This window comes from Argiope bruennichi, chromosome 3 (assembly GCF_947563725.1).
Source record: "Argiope bruennichi chromosome 3, qqArgBrue1.1, whole genome shotgun sequence".
Classification (NCBI taxonomy): Eukaryota; Metazoa; Arthropoda; class Arachnida; order Araneae; family Araneidae; genus Argiope; species Argiope bruennichi.
The window spans coordinates 39,796,534-39,813,677 of NC_079153.1; the positions used below are offsets into that span (position 1 = coordinate 39,796,534).

General features: G+C 25.6%; 1 protein-coding gene across 1 annotated transcript; it reads left to right on the forward strand.

Moving 5' to 3' along the window:
- Nucleotides 1–380: 380 nt before the first annotated feature.
- Nucleotides 381–16,074, forward strand: LOC129963338 (TATA box-binding protein-like 1). Its single transcript, XM_056077655.1, has 5 exons — nt 381–1,086; nt 3,892–3,974; nt 7,611–7,778; nt 9,618–9,712; nt 10,767–16,074. Exons 1-5 carry the CDS (start codon nt 649–651, stop codon nt 11,003–11,005), a joined length of 1,023 nt encoding a protein of 340 aa, XP_055933630.1. The 5' UTR covers nt 381–648; the 3' UTR covers nt 11,006–16,074.
- The last annotated feature ends 1,070 nt before the right edge of the window (nt 16,075–17,144 follow it).

Below are 17,144 nucleotides of genomic sequence, written 5' to 3' on the forward strand. Positions count from 1 at the left end.
TAGAGTTTATATTATTAATAGTGAAAGGCTATAAGATTATTAGTAAAAATTTTACTCACAAAATATTATAAAAATGATACATAATGCATGAACGTGATTTGTCATTACATTCGTTATATTTCAATTGAACATGTAACTTTTTTCTAATTTTTTTCCTTTTTTTATTATTAAATCGTAATAAATAGATTGATTGTAAATTGTTTAAAATAAAAGGATTACTCTACGTTTTAATACTGTATTTTTACTCTTAAAATTGAGAAAATCTAAAATGAATTTCCCTTATTTTCCTCCCCCTCCTGATGCGCATGCGCACATGCGTGAGATGCGTGATTTCCTTTCTTCCTTTTCTAAACGAGAGGTTTTCTCAGACTATAGGCAACAGTCCCATGAACCCTGTACTTCGCTTCGCTGTGATCCGTCATTGTTGTTCTGCGAAATCAATGTGCTCTTGATACATACTTAGCATTAATTTTTATTTCAGTTATTTGTTTTTTACTGCAGAAGTGTGTTTACCTTTCATGTAATAACAGGAATGTGTTATTTGCATTGAAGTTGAAATATTCTTTTAATTGATCTTAAGTAACTTTTCTCACTTTCCATTTCCGATTACAACGAGGTGATCAATTGTTTGGCATTCTCGGTTTGAGAATGTCCTCTTACGGCGGGGGAAATGGGTATTATTATGGAAATCATTACCTAGAGATGTGTTATAACCCACAAACTTTGAATGTGGTAAATGTTACAAACAATCCTGTTATAATAAAATGCCATGGCGAAAGTCAAGTACTGAACACCTCTAGTGCTCCTATAATAAAACGTGAAGAAAATAATGAGATTTCAAAAGTAACTGACCCACCTATAACTAAGCAAGAAGAAAATACACCTTTGAACATAATTAATACATCTGACACTAAGCAAGAAGATGAAGAGGTCAATATTAATGAACAAGGTGATCCTAATGATAATAGCCCAGAAGTGGACATTATGATAAATAATGTAGTTTCTAGCTTTAATGTTCGATGCCATTTAAATCTTCGGCAAATAGCTCTAAATGGATCCAATGTAGAATACAGACGAGAAAATGGGGTAAGTTTTCCATAATTTTAAAATAAGCCTTTTTTTTGTATAAAATCTATGTAATTGGATAATTAGTTTGTTCTATTTATTATATGCTAAAACGATATTTAACGTAATTATTGATTTGTTTATTTACGACTTGCATAAAAATGTAAAAATGCAGTAAATGTAACCATGTGCAATAGTTTTATCTTAATACTAATTCACTCTCTTATCATCCATCTTTCTTTATTTTTATATGCATTGCTCTATTTAAAATAAAGAGTTTGTGTGACATATAAAATTTGCTTAAAAAATAGGTGTTTGTCCAATTATGATCTGATAATTGTTATTAGTAAATCATGTTAAAATTGTTTCCTGCTTTCAAATAGATACACTTGCAAGTTAATAAAAATGAGCATCATATTTGGTTTTTAATTGAATATCTCACAGTAAATTCACCCACTGAAAAATTGCATGAATTTTTAATCTTGTGGACAATAAGCAATTCTTCATTATAAAAAAAAAGTATGAATTTTAAGAATACAAAGAAAAATCTGATATGAAAAGGATAGTTGCTTAAAACAAATCTTCTCAGTGTGAAACCTAATTAAAAAAAAATTTCTATTCACATATAGAACCATTGAGATGGAATTTTAATTATATTAATGATTATGTTGTGTGGTGGCTGTGATGAGTTCAATTTGTAAAGCCTCTGATTGTTCTTATGAGAAATAAACAGAACATTTACAATTCCACCTCCTAAAGGAAATTAAGTATTATAAATAAAAACTTTTAGAGGTATAAATTTTTCCAGTTTTGTAAATATTTTTCTCCTGTTTTATAGTCTTCATTTATTTTTCATCTTTGCTGCCATATTCATTTTCTATGTATTAGTTTTATGATAGAAAAATAAAAGATATGTTTTGATTTTTTTCATAAATAAAATGCTTTTTTTGATAAATAATTTATGATATTGCCAATACTATGATTATAAATTTTATGTTCGTAATTTTAAGTTATTATGAAACAGTATCAATAATACTTATTAGTAACATTTATATTAATAATCTAACAGTTTTATTAAAGTTAAAGACTAAAAAGTCCTTTTCCTTTCTTTTTAGTGCACAGTTTCAAAGAAAATACTCTTTTTTTATTTGTGAATTTAAAAAAAAAAAATTTTCCAGATAGAAAAATTGCAGTTAATTGATTATATAATGTAAAATAGGTTAGTCCAGATTTAAAGCTAATTTCTTAGTGCTTAGAAAATGAAAATTATTGGCTGAAGATGCAAAATAATTTTACTGTAGATTTATTTATTTATTTTTTGTTTGAGCACAGCTTCTGATCCATGTTAAACCTATACCACGGGCACCTTACATTAGAAAGTTCAAAAGAATTAATATTTTTATCTATTTTAATAAAATTTACTCTTTATCAAAATACTCCTGTCATGGTTTTAAATTTGTATGCAATCGTTTCTTTCTGCGTATAGTTTTTACCCAAAAAATGACTAAAACTTTCTTCCCTTTATTCAGTAAAATGTTGTAAAAGTACGAAAATAAGCAAAAATAATTTTTGTTCATTTATTTACAGTTAAACATGGAGCATTCACTTGTATTCAAAATCGTCATGTTTTAAATATTTATTTTAGGTATTTGTAAATGAGTGTATTTATGAAGATAATATATTAAGAAAAATGTTTTTCGAATATATGTATTTTTGAATTAATGCTGGCCTTTGTTTTATTCAGTTCAGTTTAGTTGGGTAGTTTGAAAAGAAGGTAATTTCATTAGTTTTAACTTGACATAATTTGATTAGTTGTTTATACAAATTTGAATAACAAGATGCAAATATTTGCTGTATAAATTCTTATTAAAGACTGAATATTACATTAAATATGCAAAGGTAGAAAAACAATAATTCAATGTTTCTTTGTGTTGCAATCAATAATTTCTAGAAGATTCACATGTATTATTTCTTTTGGAGAATTAGGTGTTTTACATAATTATTATACCTTTGTAAAGGCCATTATTTTATGCAATCTAGATGAATAATAGTAATTTAACAAAAGATTTTTAATGCAATTTATCAAAATTAATCTTTGAATTCTGATACCTTAGAAAAAATATAAAATAGGCAATTATCTCTCCACAAATTATATATATTCCAAATGATTAAACATTCCAAATAAATTTTTTTCATTCTGAAATCTGTTATAACATTATGATTTTTAATGTTGTTTAATTACAATATTTTTTTATTTTTATAGTTTTTCTTTTGTGTGTGTATTCTTAGGAGTGTGGGAAGAAAAATTCGTCTTGTCTTTTCATAATTTTATAACATTTTTTTGTTCCCACATAAGTCAGCTTGATATTTGCCATATCTAAGCTTTGGGCATATACTTGATTTACCTATTTTGTAGATGCAATTGATGTATATCATATACTCATGCTATAATTCAGCAACAGATTGTAAAACCCTCCGCTCTTTTGTGCATGTGTTAGGATGGGTTTAATTCGTCAAAATAGGGGTGAAAGGAGAAGATGTTTACATTTAACAATGAAGACTCTCGGTTTTCTGAGATATAAACATTACAGATAACTATACCGAAAACATGCTTATTGTTCCGCTTCTCATCCCTTCATGAGATGGGATCGTCAAAATGTGGTCATCTCAGAATCCGTTGACGAACTATAATTATAAATATTCAATAAGTAGCATTTATTACTAATATCAACAATTAGCTGTTCATCTAAAGTATTAATATATGGTTTTTGAAGATTAATAACTTTTTTTGATTGATGTAATTAAAATTTTTATTTCTGCTTGCAGATGGTTACTATGAAGCTTAGGAAGCCTTACACCACTGCTAGTATATGGTCCTCGGGCAAGGTTACATGTACAGGAGCCACTAGGTAAAAACTTATTAATCTATCATCTGAAAGCTTATATATAGGAGGTATGGTGTTAACTAGATTGATTTTCCCTGTACAGAAAAGTACAGTGAATGATTTTTATTTTCATACTATTTTTTAGTAAAATTTAAATTTTGATGTTATACAATAATGGATAACTTCAATTAGAAGAGCTAATCATGATTAGATTATAATCTGTGAATAAAAATGAGCTGGAACTTGTAAGTTAGATAATCTTTAAAATGTTTTTGCTTTACTGAGTTCGTTATCTATATAAGGATAAATATGATCTCAATGTGAAATTGAAATGAACTAACATGAAAACTAAAAAATAATGATAAAGAGGAAGTTAATGTTTGTATAACGTAAGTGTATTTTAAAAGTAAGATTTTTTCTCGAATACATTAAGTGTTTGCTTTTTTATTTATAAAATATTTGTTTGATACTAACAAGTAAAGCAGCTATGTTTAAATTCATTTTGTCAGTAATGTTATTCATTGTTTACCACTAATTGTATCATATTTTAATAATAATCTCAATTTTTTTTTGTTGAGCTTTTCTTATAACAAATAGAGAAGAAAAATCTAGATATATATATTTTTTTTAACTTTGAGTTTAATTTTTATTAAGATGCATAATTTTGCAAATATATATTGAGATATGTGAAAGTTTTGTTTTTGTTTTAGACTTTTTTTTAGGTACTTATTTTGTATTAATTTATAAACATTTTTGCAAATCTTTTATGTTTAACATTTATTTTGCTTTCTAATTTTTATGTGATAAAAAAAAAATTATTTCTGCCTACAGAACTTATTTTATCTGCAAATTTTCTGCATTATTTATATCAAGGTGACTTTCCATTTAAATTTTTGAATATTAATTTTTAAAAGCTTCAATTTTAAAAATTTGTAGAATGTAATAAAATCAAATGTTTTCCCTTGAAATTTTAAGGATTTTTTTAAATGTTTCATTGATTATTCATTCATCATATGAAGCAAAGAGTTTTTGTTTTGTCTATTCTTGAATATTACTAGCTTGTCAAATATCAAAAGAAAAGGAAATAAATTTAAAGGGAATATGCTATCTTTAAAATTGAAATGAATTAAACTTAACTAAAATATTGATTTGCATGCATATATTAAAACTAGAACAAGTAATGTTTCTGAATTGATGCTTTTATTATAATGTTCCTTTGTTGATCCTTTTTATATATTTTATTGTCTGAATCATTTCTTTTACTCAAACATTGTCAGATAAGAAACCTATAATATCATACACATAATCGAATTTAAAACATGAGTTAAGATGTCTTAAAAATGATATGTGACAATTAATTTGCATTGACAGTAGTATATAAAACTTAAATCATTGGCTTAAAAACTTATCAGATTATTGAAATAAAATGTTCTTTTTAGTTAGATATGACAGATTAGAAAAGAAATTTCATTTTTTTTTTTCTTTTGACAAAAATATAAAGAACTGCTAAGAATAAATATTCAAATGTTAAACAACTAATTTAAAATAGAAGCGATTGATTAAGCACACCTTTTTGCCTTATTTATTCCATTATTATTATTATTTGCATTTGTTATTCATTGGAGCAAAATGTTCCTTTTGTCTTTAAATTCAGTGCATCTTGGGTTGCAATAAATCAAACTGACAGGAAATAAATTTGAATATGATAGACTATATTCCTACCAGAATCTTTAAAAATGAATTTAATTGAAGTCAATTAAAGTATTAATTTCTGTATATGTTGAAATAAAAAAATATATTTTTTAAATTGTTAATTGTATTTTAATCTTTTTTGAATTCTTTAATTTTTATATATATATAATTTCATCTAAATTGATATTTTAGTAAAATATCCTTTATTATTGAAATAAAAAATGACTTGTGTATTCACCCTCTTCTTATATATATATATATATATATACAGATCAAAAGCAAATGTATCAAAATGAGTAGAATAAAATAACAGTAGCAATTGACAAATAAAGCAAAAGATGCTCTTTTCACCTCAAATGCTGTAAATAGGGCAAAATAAATGTAAGTCAAAATGTTAAAGAATTAAAAAAAAATTCAATTTTTTTAATGTGTATGTGATTAAAAAAGAAATACAAAATTAAAGGGCATCCTGCTTTACATGTTGGGCGAAATATATGTTTACAGTTATAAAATGAGGTGCTTGTATGTGATATTGCTAGTAGAATGTTGCTAAAATTGTTGGATACATTTGAAATTGATGATAGAAATTGAGGAAAAAATGAGATTGGAAAGAAAAAAATATCATTTATGTTAGAAAAAAAAAGTTGCATTACTAAAAGTATAATTTAGATTATACTTAAAAATTATATTAAGAAAAAAATTAATAGAACTTTTTTAAAAATTAGCAGGCAAAAACAAATAAACAAAAAACACTGAAGAATGTATTATTTGGAACCAGCAAAAATCTAATTGGATTTGGGGATTCAATTCAGTGTTATTGGCTTGAATAAATTTGCTGAACATTGTAATTCTGCTAACATTATTTGGTACGCAATCATATACTTAAATCTGAAACATATTAATTAAAGGTTAATAGATTCAGGCAGATATGTTGATAATAATAAATGTTTGATGTTTTCATTGAATTTATGTCGATGAATACATCGTTGATATTATATTATTATGCATTGAATATATTGTATAATTCTTATAAGTTGAATTACAATAGTGTTTTTCTAAATTTTATAGGAGATATTAGAAGATATCTGTTATCATCAAATTTAATTTTTTTTTGACATAAATATAAGTTTTAATATTGTTTTTCAATAATTAAGCTTACAAAAATACTGAGTCTTGATAGTTCCTTTTTTTTTATTACTTTAGTTCATCTGAATAAATTATGTTAAAAGATTTTAATTTTGCTCATACAAAAAAAGTGCAGAATGTTCTAATGCAGTATCTACATGGAGAACATCAACACATTGAAGATGTTGCATATAGATCAAATGTATATTGATTTATGAAACATCAATCTCTTTGAGATTCATATTGTTTGTTATTTTTTTCTATGCTAAAATTTTTGTCATTCAAACATTAAAGAAATTATGCATAAACAAATTTCCAATGTATTTATTTTAAAATCTTATCTGGTTTGTATGAAAACACTGATTTAATAAAATAATAAGAATATATTTTTCTTTATCTCTACATGGATAAATACATCTTATTCAATGACATTGGAAAAATGTTTTCAATCACTTACTTTTTTGCTTGCTTTGAAAGTATTCTAGTGCCCACGAACTTTTTACATTAGTAGTTCTATTGCCATCTTTTGAAAATGTTGCAATTTCTATTAAATTAGGAAACAAATGATATATTGGTTAATGATGCTCAATATTTATTTTCCTTATGAATTTCAGGTATGAGTTTGATAGGTTTGTATACTATTTTTTATGCTGTTTTTATTATTAATCTTATTTATCTATTAGTTACAGAATGAATTATGAAGCCTAAAACATTGGGAGAAAAGATCTAAAAAACATTTCTTGTAACTTTGTAGGCAATTTGGATATTTTATTATTTGTATATTTATTTATTGAAATATGTTAAAAGTACATATCTGTCATTTATTTCTTTCATATTATGTAGTGATGAAGATGCAAAAACAGCTTCTAGAAAAATTGCTAGGAAACTACAACAATTGGGATTTAGAGTGAGATTCTGTAATTATCGTGTTGTGAACGTGTTGTGTACTTGTATCATGTATTTTGGTATAAATCTCATCAAGTTTGCTGAGAAACACAGAGGCCTTGTTTGGTAAGTTGTTGGATTGCCATATTAAACTTTTTTTAGGTAGTTGTACTTATAATTTCTCTCTTGAACTTTTTTGAAAGTTCAAACATTCATTCAAAATACATTCAATATTTTAAGTGAAATTTTTTAAAAGTTTCAAATAGCAAAGTTGACTTTCATTATAAACATTATACATTTTCATTATTATTTATTTTCAAAAGAAGAAAAAATCTTGAACATTTACAGAAATTGGTCTAAAAAGATATAACATTAAGAATAATTTAGGTATATAAATGTAATGCTAAAATTATATAAACTTTAAAAAATATATACTATGCTCTCATTTTAAAAACGTGAAAGAATATTAAATTCATTTAGGATTTTTTAAAATCTAAATGCTAACATAATATTTAACACATGTCATAAATGATGAGTAGAGTTTGGAGAATGTTTATTGATCAATATATTTACTATGAAACTTGATGAAAATAATTGATCATTTATGATTTGTAAATTTATCGATTTCCTGAGTTACCCAGGTAAAAAGCCATGTTATCAATAAGAATTTATGTCAATTGGTCACAGTTGTGACAATTCATCTTTTACAAATCCCTTAAAAAGATGCAGAAGTAGGGATTTTATTAACTAATACACAAATACAATCCATTCAGTGCATGCTGTCCTTTTAGTGTATTTTTACTATTGAATTAGAATTGTGTGGATATAAGAATTATTTTTGATAAAAATAAAAGTTTTCTTGAATTTATTTAAAAACTTTGTGTAAAAGAATATAATTTCTACCGTTTGTTTTTATAATAGAACCTAAAAGTTAATATATTATATAAAGAAACTGTTATTTTTAGAAATTTATTCTATTTCATAATGATGCTATATACTTAATTTACTCCATATAAAAACACACAAACAAAATCCAATTATTATAATAACAGATATTTGGAAAATATATAGCATCATATTACTTATCTATATGTCTGAAGGGGGAAAAAAAACTTATGCTCTGGTATAGATTGCATCCAGTCTTATGTTTATCAATTAATTACAGTCATTAGATTATTCAAGTGGTAATATGTCAAGTGCTTAAAGTCATTTTTACAGAAGAATATTGCAGATTTGGAATTTATAAAATTTACAATTCTATTTCTTGAGTATTATTTTTTTATAGAATATACATCAAATGTTTAAAATTGTATCAAGTATTAGTTCCTTTTTTTTTTTTTTTTTTTTTTTTCCCTGCAGTTTTATATTAAGAACTGTTTAAAAATACCATGGAGCGTTCACTATTTGAATTATAATTAGACCTAAATGCTGACAATCTTATTTTTGTTAAAGTCTCTAAATGCAATTTCTAATTTATTGTTTTTATTTTATTTATATAAAACTTTGTCTTAAAAAGGATTTTACTTGACTAATTGAACATTCTATTTAGAAATATACTATATGTTTTGTAACTGTTAAGATATGTTTAGATTCAGGTTACGTGTAATTCTTTACTGTCCCCCCCCCCTCTTTTCTTTTTTTAAATTTTTACCATGCATTGTGTTTTTAATATGATATTTAAATACTTTTAACTAAGAAAAATACTTTTAACGAATTGATTCATCAAGCACTTATCTTTCTATAAATAAGTGAGTAACATGTATTGCTTATGTTATTCACTTTTATGTTCAATCATTTGGATATCTATAATTATTGCTGAAATGAAGATCTTGATTGTAATCCCTAGTATCTAATATTTATTGTTCTGGAAAAATATTTCTTGCTCTGAAATATGCTGCAACTTTTTCAAATTTGATGAACCAAATATTTGAAGGGCTGTTTAATCTAATTTTCATTTTATTTCAGTTATGAACCTGAGTTGCATCCAGGAGCAACATATAGAATAAAAGAGCTTAAAGCAACTTTAAAAATATTTACTACTGGAAGTATAACTGTGACTGGTAAATATAATTTCATTTTATATTTAAACATTTCTTTGTTGAGTTAGCTTTCAATTATTTGTATATATTAGCAAAGTTCATTCAAAATTGGAAAAGGGGATTTCTTATGGTAGGATTTCCTTGAAAACGTACTTTAAATCAGGCTTTATTTCTGCTATCCATAATCTTTAAAAAAAAAAAAAAGTATTATAGGGTGGGTTTTTTTTTTTTTTTTTTTTTTTGTTTTGTTTTTGTAATTTAAAAAGTTAAAACAAATTATAGAACCTGTTCTCCACTGCTCTTCATTTCTTCTGTTCTAGCACAAATCTGGTGAAGCAAAAGGAAAAGAAGGAGTAAAAAATCATGTCAATACTGAATTATCCATTCAAACATAATTGGTGCTCAAACTTACATAAAGAAAAAGCATTATTGTGACAAACAGATTTTAGCAAAATGTAAATAAAAAAAAATGAATGGGTAAAAATGGAGTTTTAATTCAAACTGGCACTTTAAAGCTTTTAATAATGATAAAAGAATTTTATATATTTAGTCCTTATTTCGTATGTGTATTAAATATATCATAAAATGAAAAAAAAAAAAAAAAAAAATTGTAAAACATGCTTGGGTAGAAAAAATTCTGTTTTCTCCAAAGAGATTATAATATTTGGAAATGTAAACATCAGATATGATGTGATATTTAATTTTAATTTATTCATTAAATCCCTTTCCCTTTGTTTACAGAGGAGTTATTAAAAATAGGTAAGTGAAAGCTTCTGTAAATTTGTAAAGGAGAATCTTGTAACATTTTCTGCTAATGCTTAAAAATACTTTTTGTATGTTCTGTAGAACTTCCAGTTTTCACTATTTAGGATGCTTATTTGAGGAAAAATGGGACATGAAATTCTTAGAATAAGTGTCAAAGCAGAACACTTTGTGAAATTCTAATAGCTCGAATCCTTTCTTTTATCCTTGCAAAATATTCATGATTTTCTTTTGGTTTTTTTTAATGTTATTTTTTTCTTTTCTATGTTTAAAAAAAGTTGTAACTTTTATTTATATATATTTGAATTTTTAGCACCCAGTGTCAAAAATGCACAGTTGGCAATTGAACATATCTTTCCATTGGTGGAAGAATTCAAAACTGCTAAACCACCATCTAAAATCAAAGTAGAACAACCACTGTTTACTGCTAACAGAGAAATTTTAGGCAAGAGGAAGCACGAGGAGGTGGATGAGGAGGAGGAGCTTTCTGATGATGAAAATGTTGATAGTATACCAGAATTGCCGGATAGTGACGACAGCTGGGATGATTAACTCTACTTTAGTTATTCAAGACAAGTCTGGTCACAAGTGATTATTTGTAAAGACTTTCAGAGAAAAAAAAATCTAGACATTTTCTTATATTTGATTTTGTTCCAGTAGACAAAAAGGATGTGTATTTCTGGGCTAATTTCCTTGCTTTTTATGGAATGAGTATTGCAGGAAGAATTGGAAAAAATCCATATTGTCTTGTGACATGAACAAGAATCCAAACTTTCTCTGTGATTAGAATAGCATTTGTGTTTTTTTGTGGTGACATTTCAAATTAATTTAATTCTCTCTCTTTTTCGTAGTGTCTACCATTTGTAATATAAGTTCCCTCTATACACAAGTAACATATAAGAGACTTGTAACACGTCATGCCATTGACATATACGAATGAAGAATTTCTCTTTTAGTCTTATTGTAGATGATCTGTATGTTTTTTTTTTTTTTTTTTCAATGCACTTCAAAATCATTTTTAAAAAATGGGAAAAAATGTTTTGAAGTTTCTGTGAAAAACATGGAAAGAAAATACCTCATTAAAGCTGCTTTTTCCTAATTTTCACACATTACTTCATTATTTGTATGAATTGTAGAAGTTTTCTTTCTGCTTAATAAATTGTAATCCTGTACATGTGTTTCTACTTTAATTTTTACGTAAATACACTGCCACCTGTTCATAGTAATTGGTAGTCATATAAATGAAATGTTGTGGATACAAATGATTAAAATCAGTATACTGATTTTAAAATTTTGCATTGGTACTTTTTTTTATAACATTATTGCTTAAAAATATGCTGTGTAATCATTTGTGTTTGTACCTGATATACATCTGTGATTATATCCATTTAATTATTTCCTTTAAAAGTAACTACCTATTATAATAAGACAGGTTGAATATGTAACACTTTCAAACTATTAAAATGGAAACTTTTTTTTTTTTTTTTCTTTTTCATTTTACCAAATTTTAACAATATTGATATAACTTATTGGTGGAACACATGTCCTATGAGCTACCTTTTTTATGTGAAATAAACCCTTCCATTTGTTCAAAAGTAGCCATGTTAATGTTATTTATTACCACCTCAGATGTCTAGTCTACATGAAACCATCCTGAAGTTTGTCTGTGCCACTGTTTTAATGATGAACATTGTTCCATGCATTTATTTGCATTAAATATTAATGCTGCCAAATTATTTATGAATTTATTAGGATAAAAATGAGGCAACTTTTTTTCTTGTAGAAGGTTTTATTTATGTATAATTTAAAACCTTGAGTTTGAATAATACTATCTGTAATAGTTTCCATCATGTTTTTTTATAATTATTATTATTTTCTTTGTATGTTTCTAAATTATTATAGTAAATATACTGTTATGGCACTGGTCTGTCCATAAAAGATTTTTAAATGTGTGATTTAGTGTTTCATAATAAAAAGGATATATGTAATATTTATATTAAACATAGTCTAGTAGTCTTGTCTGTAATAATGTCACAAGTTTAAAAGTGTTTACAGAAAATATTGTTCTCAATCAAGTACTGTCATCTTGTTATTATAAACAAATCAGTGTTTTATTTTGTAAGTTAACATGCAATTAATATAATTTATGTAGTAAAGTGTTGTAAGAATTTTAGTTTCAATATAGGATTGTAAAGTAATGAATAGCATATTGTAAGGCGTGAAAAGAAAAATGTTGCATTCTTCTTATGAATATCAGTATAATAATGTAATTAAGTGGGATCTTCATAAAAAGGCTGGTTAATTGTGTTAAATGTTTTCATGAAAATTTTGTAGTGCAGAATTCCAATCAGTTATTACTTTTTAGTTTATCTGTTAGTATTTTTTATTTTCTATTGTTTGTAAAACTTGAATGTTTAATTAAGGAACCTAAATTGAAAGCCCTAAGAGTTATCACTGTATTTATGCATATCACAACCTTTGATTCTCTATTCAAATCAAACTTTTCTGAATATATTGATTTGAACCTTATTTTATTGATTTAATAAGTTAAATGTTTTATTTAAATAACCAGTAGTTGAATACATATGATAGATAAATGAATAAATTTCATATCAAAATTGTTGAAAATAATTCAAGTTTGGCATATCTCTGAAACCTATTAGAGTATGTATTTATCCAGTTTTACAAAATTTTTGATTTAAACAATTTTTTGTGAGTCGCATTCTAAAGGATATACTTTCAGGACTGAAGATAAGAAAAAGAATAGTGTGGAATTTATGTATATACCATAATCCTGCGCACACAATTAAGTCTATTCTATCTAATGAAAATTTATAATTTTGTTTGCTATTTGGATTGATTATGCAAAAATGAAGATTTTATTATTAATATTTTTTAATTACATCAATTTGCTAATAAAAATTAAAAAAGTTATCAGCTTATTTAAAATGATTTTACCTATTTACATTTTTTAAAATGATTTAAATTTTGTATCAAATAAAAAGATGTAATTGAATTTAAATTTATAATATAGTAACATCTAACAATAACCACCTTCCATTTAAATGCTTGATAAAAAAAAAAATATGTATGCTGTATCACTTTTTTTTATAAATTTAATTTTGATTGATTAAAGCATTGCTGTTTTTAAATGTAAATTTGTAACTCAATATTCCTATTCTTTTAAATAAAAATCACATTGTGTCTTAATAATTCTTGCATATGACAATCAATAGTGTCTTACATTGTTTTTCTTATTTTAATTAGTTCAGTAATTGAAACTATTAAAATCTCTTCCTAAATTTCTTATAAAAAAATTCATCAGACACTTCTTTCATGGAGCTCTACTTGTTTATAGACATTCACTTTTTTAATTATTATTATTGCTAAAGATATACTTTTTTTGTTTGCAATGTGACTTGGTCTAACATATTTAAAATTTTGTTACAGAAGTTTATCCACATTGTGTTTAAATTTGCAAATTATAATATTTGAATCTCATTTCAGAAAATTACATGTTTCAAACGATGTGAAAAACTCCCCCCCCCCCAGTTCAGTAAGTTTCACACTAGCAATAACATATCAACCTATTTTTTCTGTGAAAGATTTTCATAGAAAACACAAATTTATATTTCAGTGCATTTCTGGCACAGCTTTTTTAAATTTTGATCCCTTTTTTTGCTATCAAGATTGTAAATATTTGTTTCTGCTTATAAAAAAAATTTGATAAGTGAACCTTTTAATGAATGCTCTTAATTTAAAGCAGTAAATGATATTTGATATTCTATAAGAGAGATTCGAAATAAGAATTCATCTTTTCTGATTAGTTGAAATGTTGTATGAAAGTTTGCAATATAATATTTGTACTTCATTATTATTTTTTTCTTTTTATTTTTAAAACCATTAAACAATTTGTATGTTCTACCTTGTCGCAGTAATTATATTCGAAGTAATTTTTGTATGTAATTAGTTTTTGTTCATTATTAAAATTCAACTTATTGAAATGTATTATTCTTAAAGCTTATTTTAATGCAGTTCACATATTAAAGAACAATAATTTGCTTACTATATGTTTAATTGAAATTCATAATTTTACTCTTATTGCTCAATTATATAAAGATGTTGACTTTTAATTTTGAATATCTACTTAGTTTTTCATGCTTATTCTGATTTGGATCAAATCATAATTTAAGCAAACATTATTATTGTGCTGACTGGGTAATTAAAACCATATTTAAAGTTTTTTCATAAACATTTTTTTAAAACTCCTTTCTGTATCAAAAGTAATAATATTTCCTTATGGTTATGTTATTGCGTATCCATTTAAGTGGAGAAAAATGCAAATTCTTAGTCAAAATATTTCTTCTGTCTTTTAAATTTCTTTTTAATTTCAAAGAACGTTTAGGGTCATACATTTAAGGAATATGTTGGTTTCAATTTGAAGTAAAATGTTAATATCTTGGAAATGAATATACAATGTAAAATTATCCAAAATTTGTATCTGTACACAAGAAAAAGTCTTATAGAGCTATTGCATATCTAATTGTTAATAAGAATATGAATCTGAAATATACTGAAAGCTAAACTGTTGGATGAATCATTGCGTTTGTCTACTATTGATCGAATCTGTGCTTTTAAAGAGGAGTGCACAGATAAGATTTTATAATCTTGTTAATATACTCAAACTTTAAAAATGAAACATTAAGGCTTAAAAAGATTCATTATTTATTTAAAAATAATTCATACATTGTTTTTACTTTTTGAATTCCAGCAAATTTTTCTTTAATGCCTACCAATTGTTCTTTTTTTTGTGTGTTATTGATTAAGAACCATTCTTTCATAAATGAAAAACGAATTGTTCTTGCTGAATACAGTATGCAGGTGCTTCATAAAAGTTTGGTTTGTTATCCTCCATGGTCATTAAATAATTGTATTCACAGCAATGTATTTTCTTCATCTGCTGTTCTCATTCTTGTAATGATCACATCTGTGTTACTTAATGTTATCATAATTATTGATATTGAATATTCTACAGATTGATTTTATATGATTTTGTGCATTTTAATATGTGGATAGAACTCGGATTATACTAGTTTTTATCCATGATTTTGTTTGTGGTACTTAGCGTTATTTAAGATGTTGTGATTTTATAAGTACCACGTGATTCAGATGTTTTAATTATGATCCTAAACTTTTCTTATATGGGTATTTGTAGCATGCAGAACTGATAAGGAGTGCTTGCGAACTGTGTTGGTTTCTTAGTTTGAAATGTTATTTTTTAAAAAAAATTTCTTCATTTGAAATGTATTATTTGTGAAAAGACAATATTTATAACACTTTTTTTTGTCTCAGTTGAAGGTTTTGTATCTTTTTTGGTTGTTTGGAACTTCTCTGTATTGTAATTTCCAGAATGTGACTTGGTAGGTGTTGAATTGCTTAAGATCTTAAATTTGTTTTATCGATTTGTTTGCTATGTTACAATGTCTGCATACTGTAATGATTACTCACACCAAGTTAGTGTACAATTTCTAAATATTTTGGTGAACGTGTTGCGATGTTTTTGTAATGTGCTTCTGTTATGACAACTTCTTTCTGTTAGCAATAAAATAGAATTAAATTATGCTGTGTATTTTTAATCTTAATTATATAACAATTCTAGTAAATGAATTAAAAAATTTTTAATATAAATAATAAGTCACAGATAGTGAAAGGGGGGGGGGCTTCTAAATACAATCTTGAGGGTTTATATAGGGTTGTGACTGAAGAATTTTTGCACCCATCATATCATGACTTTGGAACATAAAGTGGAGTACTGTAAGTTATGGATTTCGGGTGTGTTGTTAGTCATCACTTTTTCAAAATTGATAGGCCAATGTGGATTTAACAAAATTATTTGTGTTGGCCCAGATTGATTTACTGAAGGTTTTCCTCCACACAATTTATCAAAAAGGAAAATTTAAGAAAGACTTAAGGGGGAAAAAATTGGTTTAACTTGATTGAGGATCACAATGGAATATGCAGAAAAAGGCTGCACAGAAAGACCAAATAGATATTGTAGTCCCAAGTTCATTCCAAATGTTAAAGAAGGAAATTAGAAGACGCATGACTATGCAGTGGCCGGATAGATGGATATTGTCGTGTATTCATAGTGGAACAAAAAGTTATAAAAAAGAATATTTCATCAGTGATAATGCAGATTATATCCGGACATGAAAGATTTTTTGAATACTTCTATGAATTCGGAAAGATGCAAGACAACAGATGTATATGTGGGAAAATAGGCTCAGCTCAGCACTACATAACAGAATGTGTTGAACTTAAAGAAATTGGAGGAAGACTCATTTTGGATAGAGATAATTTTAACACAATATTACAATACCCTGAAAATTTAAAAATATTGAAAAAAAAAATACTGGAAAATAGTTCTAGCTTTTTACCAACAGTTTCAAGATTCTTTGAACTTTTATTGGCCGTTGTTTCTTATGCAAAAGTTGGATAGTTAATGAGCTTAACAGCCAGTCACAATAATCCCAGTTTATACAGTTTAGTTCTGTGGGAACGGGGTAATTGGCTGTAATTTAAAAAACGCACACAAATGTTCATCAAATATCGAACAGTTTCCTCTAAATAACCTTCAGGAAAGTAATCTCTTTTCCTCTCCCCCTCCATCTTCTCAAAAATGGGCCAACAG